Genomic DNA, 10,475 nt, shown 5'->3' with positions numbered 1-10,475 from the left:
GGTCGGTGGATGTGTATTTTGGTGTGTGTGTGTTTGTGTATAGTCATATAGGCTATAGAGCATGTGAGGTAGTGAACTAAAAGGAGCGGAAGATTCTAATGATGAGTCTTTCGGCATTGTGCAAAACAAGACCCATGTCGTTTCGTAACTTAAAATGGTGGTATGAATTATGAAGGAGGGGATGAGTGAATCTTAAAAAGTTATACTACATGGCGGTGAAATCACTAGTAGAGAAGGAATAAAGCTATATGAGAGGATGCTCAGGATTAAGTAGTGTTATGTAGCACTGAAATCACTAATAGGAAAGGGCAATGCTGAAGAGGACGCCAGAGTTGCATAAAGAAAATATGGTTTACTAATTCCAAACTCCAAGTTCTAAACCTCAACTCTAATATACTAGATATACTAGTAAAGTAGAGTTGACTAATTTAGCCAACTCTACTCTCCCTCAATCCAAACTAGCGGTCTTAAAATACCTTTTTTTTCTTACATATGAAAAAAGTTTTGTATCTTAGGATTCTTTCATATAAAGCTAATTACTGTTTTACACTCCCGGATGTATGATATTTCACACAATATTTACACTTTATATTAGGTATCCATATTTTACATATATGATAGAAAGAGTGTTGACATTGTTGGATGTGAAACAATCAAAGCCCTTGTATAAATTTGTTGACAGCTGCCTCTCAAGTAAAGTTAGCGATAAATAAAGCTCCATTAGAAATATCTATTGATGATTTGAAAATTAAATAATTAAAGTATAACAATGCCCAATTGTAGAGTATTTTATCATCTAATATATAGAGAAGTACATTCTTCCAACATTGTTAGCAACAATTTCTAGAACAATTATAAGCTGAATAGACAGAGATGATAGTTGAAAGAGATGATTTCTCTATGTAATTTACACTGGATGAGATCCAACCAAACTAAATTTCATAAGATTAAGGTTCTTATAATTGGTGCCCCTAAAAATTAAAAGATGAGGAATCAAATAATGAGGGAATTAGTCTAGGCTTCAAAGGAATGGATAGATGCAGATAATAGTGCACATGATAAGGTCAAATGAGAGAAAATAATTAAGGTGATGTATTACATTGGGCTATGCATGGTAATATAAATGCATAGGGGCACTTTCAGTGAAAAAGGTTGTGAATTCAACATTCTTTTATGTGCAATCTTTACTGATGAAGATAGAATCCAAACTATATATGTGTGTGTAAATTATTAAAATGAGATGGGGGGTTTGTAATTTTGTATAGACATTTAAGGTCGGAAAAACCAACACAATTGTGCATGTAAATCCAAGTAGTTGATCTTCTACTTAATTTAGTTAGGAAAAAGGGAAATAAGAAGGGGGAGATAGAGAGAGAGAGAGCAAGAGAGTTGTTTGTGAGTGAGAGAGAGAGACAATGGGCAGCCAAAGCATCATTAGAATTTAATAAAAATCTCTCATGAGAGTATGATTGTAGTCAAACAATCAATGAAATACACCAAAAATTGAAAACCTTATTCTAAGACAAATACTTAGAGTCTGTTTGGTTAGAGTTCAAACAATATCTTACGGTGTCTAAACATTGAAAACTGTAAGCCCTAAAATAAAATGTTTGGTAGGAGAGTTTAACAAAGAATATTTGAGTCACAATTCTTAATTTAGAGTGTTTAAAGACTACATTTTGAGAACACTTCAAGAGGTGTTCAGTTTTCAAGTAATAGTTTTAAGTGATATTGTTATAATTGTTTTTAAAAATTGTGGGATCTAGATGATGTTGACAATACATAAAACACACATTTTTTTAAAAAGCAAACATATACTTTTACCAAATACTCAATTGTTATTTTTCACTTTTGAAAATTTGTTATTAAAAATATGGTACCATACACATTTTTTGCACTAAAAGTACTTTAAACACATATTTTTATAACATTTTTTAAACCACAATTTTTACATTATTTTAAAAACCAATACCCAAACTCTCTTACCAAACAAACCTTTAAGAACTTTGATACGACACCCAAAGCATCGTCATAACTTATTACATATCTTTCATCGGAGTTTGACCGTAGTCAAATAATCAAATGAAATGTACAAACAATTGGCAACCTTGTTCCAAGACAATACATAAGGCTATATGGAACTATTATCATTGTGGGAGCTTATTGAATTTGCGGTGTCGATACTCAGCATAAGTTTTTGTTGAATATTTGGCTTGGTTTTGATCATTCACAAGCTCTGAAAGTGGTCCAATGTTCACCTCATGTGGAGGCACAATAAACACTGCCCATGACATGCGTGTGCATTCCTTGTTCACCAAACTCCTATGAAGAACACTCTTGTACTTCCCGTTGCTTAGCACCTATAACAAAATTCTCATAACTTGGACATTTACAAAAACAACTATTTGTTGCTATTTTCAGAATGAATTTTAATTTAAAAAAATATATATATATATTTGTTGCTTCTAAAGCTATAATTTAGCCTCTATCGTGGCTTAAACATCTCATTGGACACTTGAACATTTATTTTTTGCAAAAAAAATTCATTAAAATTATATTAGAAAAACATTATTGTCATATTTCACCGCACAAGATAGGGAGTACCATACCTCAATTTGATCACCAATATGGACAAAAAGTGCATTTTCCAAGAGATTTACGGCAACCCAATTATCGTCTTTCCACACTTGAAGGCCTGGAACATCGTTTGGAACAAGTATTGTGAGTGCAGACATGTCCGTATGAGGTTCAACTCCTAAAGCCAATTCAGGTTGTGGGCAAGGTGGGTACATGTTTATTTTCATCTCCAGCTCTAGTTCTTCATCACCCAAACAAGACTTCAAAACCTTCCCTTCTAAACCTAACCCCTCTGACAATAGTTGCAGTAGGTTATCGGTTATTCTCAATATTTCTTTGTTATATTCTTCTGTGACTCCTCTGTGTTAAGTGTACATGATGCAGGCACTAACAAAGTCAGATTTTATTAAAGCGAAGCTAAATATTAAAAGAAAAAAAGGTCAACAAATAACTTTTCCTTTTAATACTAAACATGTATGTATATATCAAGTATATCTTTTAACATGATACAACATTTGTTATTGTTTCATAGACTCTCAAATAATCTTTATATTATTAACAATGAATACTTTCTTTCAAAAATTAGCTTAAACTTATCTGAGTTATGCTCTATTGATTTTGAACTAAATTTCATAACAATCTCTCTTTCTATGTACACAATGAACAATTATTCATAAACTACTTTCTTTAATTGTTCTAAAAAATTTGTTTTAACAAGGGGTTGTTTGGTACATCATTTTAAACACATGATTTCAGTTTTTAAATAATATTACACGCATTTTCACACATTTTTCACCCATACATATTTTTTAAAAAACTGAAAAATATTGTTTAAACACACATATCAAATGGACCCTAACGACTAAAATACATGATGATTCTTAAACACAAAATACATGATCCATTATTTTGCTAAATGAAGATAAGATATATTCCCTTATGTTCAAATCTTTTAGCATTTATAAAGGGTTAGATTCTAAAGTTTTGGAACAGAGGATTGAGTAACTTTTGGATTTTGAATTTTTTTTCTTAAACTATATATCAACTGGGGATGGTTTCTAGGGTTTATAGATGTGTTTGAAAATCCTAATGCCAAAACATATAAAATTTGGGTTTATAAAGAAATTTGTATTAGGTTTGAGTTTAGGAAAAAAGCTGGTTAAAGACAACAAAGTTTTAATCTAATCAAAGATAATAAGTTAATAATCTTTTGCTCATATCTTTTACACCATAAAATAATTTTGAGTGAACTTATTTCGTTGGAAAATAGATATATGGAGCTTCAACACAAATACAAATTTGACTCAAATTGGATTTGAAATGGATGAGATATAACTATTTAAAGTTAGTACAATAATTGTGTTGTCCCCAAGCGTTTGCTTGACTCGCTAGATACTCACTCTAACAAAATTGCGGTAAATAATCAATTGGTTTTGACCACATGGCGACTTAACCTATCATTTCCTATATAAAACAACCCTTATTGCATAAATTGAGAAGGGAGAGGTTATTAGTAAAGATTAGCCTAAGGAAAAACCTTCTTAAGCCTTCTAAATTCCTCTCCATAGAATGTTTCTCCTTATGAGATATTTTTAGAGTTTTTCCTTGAGCCTAAATTGTTAATTTGTTAGTTCCACAACAATGAGTTGTTGTTATTGTCCAAAGTTTCGGCATTACAAATGAGGTTTGTTTGTGAAAGAAGTTCATGTAGAAGATTTTCAGAGTTGTAGGGCATTCAAAGGTTGCAATAGAGTTTGGTTATAAGGATTTTATAAGTAGATTGTCTTAACTCTTAATTACGGGATTGGATCCTCGAAGTGGTTTTACCTTCGAAGAGGTTCTTCATTGGTTTATTTCACTTTGTTATCAAATTTGTGTTCATTAAACTACTTTTTCTTTTATATGAATTTAATATACCTATAGAGTTCACTCCATGAGGATTACTCTTATCATCAAGCTAAGATATCAATCACTTTTTGGTGTATCTAAGGTTTGAATCCTAGTTAATCTCTTATTCAATGATAATAAATTTTATAAGTTCAGCTGACTAGAACCTACTTCCTTAAACTACTTTACATCTTTATATCTTTTTAGATTTGGTGATTGATAATTGTGATGGACTATCTATTTGTGTGGAATCAATCAATAACTTTTCACTGATTAATTAATCTATCACTTAGGTTTTAGAACGCGAACTACAAACTCTCCCTATATCTTTTTATTAGATGTGAATTTTGATAAATTAATTCACCATTTGATTACATTTTATTATTATATCCTTTATGCTTATAACATTTCAAGAAGATTAAAGATTAATAGCTGTGTCATCAATCAAATATTTAAATTTCAAGTTTTTGTAGCTTTAAATTATGCATAAAAAATATTTTTACTAATCGAATGATAAATAATATCCAATTTGAAATAAATTTGATGTGCATGTTGATAATGTAAAGAACATGCAATCCAACGGTTAAATTTTCAAAATATATAGTCATATTAATTAATTGTATGGTGGGAGTTTGTATTTATTGTCTACAAAGTGGTTTGTAGATAAACATTTTCCCTATAGGGATTTGCTAATCTGTTTGTGGAGAAACATTTTTTTTTTTCATCTTATTTGAGTGACGTACATTAAAACATTAATAGGTGACTAAAAACTGAAAACTGAAAATTGAAAAACACTGTAACAAATAATTTTTAAATATGTAAATAGTACCGTGGGGCTCATTTTTAATGAAAAAGTTGCTGAATAGTGAAATTTGTGGGTCCATAAATAGTAAAATTTGTGTGAAAAAGTCAAATGTTACGGCTACTGTTCATGAATAGTAGCTGCAACAATAATGAACAGTAAAAAAAGTGGATTGAAAGTCTGAAACCCGTGAAAAAAAAAAAAAAAAAAAAAAAAAGGCTGAAACGCAAACGTGCGTTTCAGCAAATCAGCCCAAGCCAAATGGACACTAAATAATAAATTATCTCGTTACGTAAATTTAAAATCTATTTTATAATTTTAAGAGAAATAGGAGGGAGGAATTTAAAAAGCCACGTAGCCATGGCCCCATATATATACCCTTCCTCCACTGTTGGATAAATGATTTTTCCTTTTTATTTTTTTGGTTTTCGGGTTAAATAATTTGAGAAAGAATATGAACTGTCTCTCCATGTACCATATCTAATTCATAACGAATCATTATTTTTTGATGGAATCATAACGAATTATTAAGCATAAAATTTATAGGTAACCTATGAACCGACGCATATATCTTTGGATTCAAAATGAATTAATAATAGAAAATGTTTTTCTAACTTTAATAAATAAAAATTGGTGGGTTGTTATCACTTATCAATGAAACCGATGAATGGAAGAGGGTTAGAAGTTCTCATAAAAAAAAAAAAAAAAAAAAAAAACAACAACAACAACAACAACACAACAACTACAGAAGAGGATTTAGATTCGAAGGGATCCTAAGTCAATTAGGTGGTAAAATATATATTTTTAGTTTGGTGGTAGTATTATATATTAATGGGTCATGTTAACGGGTGTCTTTAATGTAATTGTTAATAAACTATATTAGAAGAGTTTTTGTACAACTTTTATAAGAAATATAAAAGGTTGTCAACACAATTAATTGCTTTATCATTTTTCTATATAAATATTTTTTTAAAATAATTCCTAAACCAATGCCCTTAGAACATTCACTACAAAAAAATGGGACTATCCCAGCGTTTGCAATAAAGTTTCTCTCAAAACTTTATTAATATAGAGAAGTGTTAACAAATATTTGTTAACACTTCTCTATATTAATAAAGTTTTGAGAGAAAACAAATAAAGGGTGGTTTCTTTCAATTATTAGAAGTTAATATTATATATATATTTTTTAGAAGAAAATATTATATCTTGATTCTAAAAAAAGAAGAAGTTAATATTATATCTTAATAAAGTTTTGGGAATAAGATTAAATTATTGGAATGAGAGAAGGCCTTATAGAAAGGATTGCAATAGTCGATAACTGATTTATCGTGTAATCACGTTTGTCTTGATTCTCCAAAAAATAATAGTGTTGTACAAAGACAATGTATTCCTTTTTCTCAAAATTACCCAAAAAAAAAAAAAAAAAAACACACACACACACACACACACAAAAAATATTCCCCTAAAGCATTTGTTAATGAACTATTTTAAAAAGATTTTGATATCACTTTCATGGAAATAAAAAAAGTTATCACAAAAATTAATTGTTTTTTTTTCCATAAAAAGTTTTTAAAAATATTTCTTAAATCAACACCTTAAGATATGCGTTATCTTTTTCCAGAAATATACATGCCTCGTAATATGATTTCTTTTTTTTTTTTTTTCTTTTTCTTTTCCTATTTATTCTTTATTTCTTTTAGATAGGTGCTCTCAGTCCAAGTGATGTCATCCTCGATCAACATTTAGATTTTTACATTGGTAGGTTACTATTATTATTATTATTATTATTCAACTTTATTGGAAGCTCATGGGATCCTTAAAAAAATATCTTTTAAAATTTGCACGATTATGATAAAACATACAGAGAGAGAGAGAGAGAGTTAGGTTCAAGTTATACATAGTGGAATTTTAAATTATGTTACACAAATCAATATTTTTTTATTGGCTTCGAGTTTTAGAGAGAGAGAGAGAGGTTAGGTTCAAGTTATACATAGTGAAATTTTAAATTATATTACACAACTCAATATTTTTTTTATTGGATGCGAGTTTTAACAAATTTACTATTTGATTAAATTTTCTTCATGTACACCATATGCTTGCGAAATTTCAAAATGATTTGAAATCGAAAACTGTGTTATTGATCAAAATATTTAAATTTTAAGTTTTTTTTTTTAATAATTTAAAGTTTTGCATAAAATATGACTTTCTAAATCGAATAGTAAATAGTATCCAATTTACAAGAAAGTTGGTATACATCTATATATATATATATATATATTAATAGCCAAAGTTGAGAGAAAATTCAATTAGATTTCAAACTAAGATTTAATTAGAGTTTAATTTTGCGCCACATGTTTGATCTAATTTAAGTTTTTAAATTTTTGTGCCAAGTTAATTAATTTAATGTAAAAATTGAAATTCAATTAGAGTTTAATTTTGCGTTATGTGTCTCATCTAATCTAAGTTTTTAAATTTGTGTCAAGTGAGTTAATCAGTATAGAGAATGAGGAGTTTAATATAAATAAATCATAAAAAACCAAATCATATAAAACTCTGTATATAAAACAATTTAGGAGATACTATTAGACCAATTTATTCTTTTATTTTATATTGTATTTAGTAGAATTTCAAGAACAGTGATTGTGAATTGATGTTGTATATGTAGTATCTAATAGTGATTTTCAAAATTATATACATAATAGTAGTGTAATGAGAAACTTAGCGTAACCAATATTATAAAAATTGCAAGTAAAAACTATTTTAGTACTTCCAAATGTCATAGTCGAACTGATATTCTATATGTTTTATAACCTAAGCTAATATCAATAGCACAACTAAAATTCATCATTTCCATGCGCATGCATGGGTTATATAATGCACAAGCATGAGTTATATACTAGTTTTAATAACATAGAGAAAATGTAATTCAACAATGAGATTTTTGAAATATTAATCCAATTAATAGTTATTAGTTAATGTGACATTTTTTAAAGTTACACTAAGTGTAATTTGAATCTAATTAAAAAAAAAAAGTGGGATTTCAATAAAAGATTAAGTTAATCTACCTTGATTCTGTCCCAAATGTACCAAATTAGATTTCAAATCCATTCTAGTTTTGTGTCAAGGCCGGCCCTCCAATTCAAAACTTTTTCAATCATATATTTGCATTTGAAAATAATCGAAATTCTCTGCTGATATATATATATATATATATAAACTTCGAAGAAAAATTTAGCTTCACCTAAAAAATTTGTTATGCCTTTTAAATAGATATTTATAATAACTAATTTTTCATGAATCATTTAAATAATAATAAACATGAAACGAATATCATTAGTAGTAAACTTGCCTAGAAATATTTTATATGTATCTGATTATAATTATTTTTAAACATATATTCCCATACATATGTTAGGAGTTTCAAATTAATTTCTAATTCTGTTCAATTGCAATGCGCAAATTAAAAAGAATAGGCTAGTACTAATTACATTCCCATACAATCTGCTACTTATTTGAGATCAAGGGATATTGAGAAAAATAAGGGTGGCATTGTTTGACATGACCTACTTGGAGAACACAAATATTTGCTGGTTAATGTTTAGTAAATTAGTTTATATCAAATCGAGTAAACCTGAATATTTGATTTAGATGAATGACAATGGATTAATAAATTTAGGCAATTTTTTAGGAAATCCAATGAATCTTTTTTATTTTTAAAAATAGTAGTTTTAGAATTTGTACTTATGACAACGTCCACCCAACGCTGATTACTTTTATTAATAAACTAAAGTACCAACTAGTTTTTATTTTTTATTTATTTTTTATTTTTTATTTATTTTTTATGTAAACAGAATTCAAGCTTAGCTCCCTTGTTTGACAACCCTTAAGCTAATATAACAGTATTCTTCTTTCGTTTTCAGTTATGAAATCAAACCAAAAGAAGAATAGATGCTATCAAGCATCTAAATCAACCAATTCCATGTCCACCAGTTTCATGTAAGACTTATATATATGATCGATGGTTAAAATATTTTTATATATGCGACTGCATGGATTACCGATTAAGTAAAGAAGACACATATTAGTAAAAAAAAAAAAAAAAAACGTAAAGAAGACATGTACTGCTCACCTGTAAGCAGGAGGATTTTTGGGCCATACATCGTAGTTAACCTTAGAAGCAGGAGCCATGAGATGAAAGTAATAGTCAATCCACTCCACCTTTTCTTCTAGGTTCTTTGTCATCCTGGTACCATAGCCTTCAAACTTGCCACAAGCTGCGTCATTTGCATAGGCTTCCTTTTCCTCTTGTGGGAGCTCAAAGAACTCTTGCCCCACCTCTTTTAGCCTTTGGATTAATGAAGGTAATATACCATGATCGGTGATGAGGAAGAATCCCCACTCCTGGCAAGCCTCTGCAACTTCTTTGACGACCACATCATGCGGCTGAGAGAGAGATATGACGGGCACCGTGACCCCGTCAACGGCCACAGTGTTCTCGGGCCGTTCATGGGCCGGGCGGATGAATTGAGCAGGAAGTTTGTTGAGCCCACCCAAAGCCAAGGCCTGTACTCTCTCTGCAGTCATTTTGTATTTTCTTTAGGTTGTCTCAAACTTGCAATCATGCACAGGTGTCTTTTGGCTGCTGGGAATTGGGATGACTTTCACACGTATAAATAATACTTTCTAGGTTGGTTTGTGGGGGTTTTTTTATTATTATTGCAGAACCTAGTTTACAAGTTACAGCAACGTTTGGAATGGTAGATACACCAACTGAAAACGCGTGGCTTGTCCTCGCTTTAAATGCATCTAACAGTTAATCAACAAATAGGTAGTGTTCAATGATATAAACAAATATGGATTGAAAACGTGTGGCTAGTCCTCGGCAAGAAACGCTTGGTCTAGGACATGTTCAATGTTATAAATTTCATGTTGTGTAATGAATTATTAGTGACGAGTACTAATGTTACAGGCTCATTATACAGTTGACGAGCATTCAATCTACAGTGTCATCAATAAGATAGACGATTGTACAACATTAATGGTGCAGTCATTAATGATTTCGTAACTGACGAACTTCAATGGTCAAAAAAGTCAATCATGAGCTAGTTAAACCTCCATTTAAGCTTAGACAGATGTTATTCAAAATAGCCAAGAGAGCCATTAAGAGTCTACCATCAGTTATACTTATAATGAGCCTCCTAACAGCTGT

At 29.7% G+C, this 10,475-nt stretch overlaps 1 protein-coding gene across 1 annotated transcript; it reads right to left on the bottom strand.

Annotated features, from left to right (window-relative positions):
* Positions 1 to 1,919: 1,919 nt before the first annotated feature.
* LOC112033039 (flavonol synthase/flavanone 3-hydroxylase) lies at positions 1,920 to 9,938 on the bottom strand. The gene is made up of 3 exons (XM_024065814.2): positions 9,396 to 9,938; positions 2,610 to 2,937; positions 1,920 to 2,360 (listed from the first exon to the last, which is right to left on the bottom strand). Exons 1-3 carry the CDS (start codon positions 9,848 to 9,850, stop codon positions 2,148 to 2,150), a joined length of 996 nt encoding a protein of 331 aa, XP_023921582.1. The 5' UTR covers positions 9,851 to 9,938; the 3' UTR covers positions 1,920 to 2,147.
* Between the last annotated feature and the right edge of the window lie 537 nt (positions 9,939 to 10,475).

This window comes from Quercus suber, unplaced genomic scaffold, assembly GCF_002906115.3.
Source record: "Quercus suber isolate HL8 unplaced genomic scaffold, Cork oak 2.0 scaffold_42, whole genome shotgun sequence".
Taxonomy (NCBI): Eukaryota; Viridiplantae; Streptophyta; class Magnoliopsida; order Fagales; family Fagaceae; genus Quercus; species Quercus suber.
This window is presented reverse-complemented; position numbering and strand designations above follow the sequence as displayed.

Coding starts and splice junctions, on each gene's coding strand:
- LOC112033039 (XM_024065814.2), bottom strand. CDS start 9,850: ATGACTGCAGAGAGAGTACAGGCCTTGGCTTTGGGTGGGCTCAACAAA. Junction 2,938..9,395: donor AAAAATCCTCCTGCTTACAG/GTGAGCAGTACA, acceptor CACTTAACACAG/AGGAGTCACAGAAGAATATA. Junction 2,361..2,609: donor ATATTGGTGATCAAATTGAG/GTATGGTACTCC, acceptor ATTTTGTTATAG/GTGCTAAGCAACGGGAAGTA.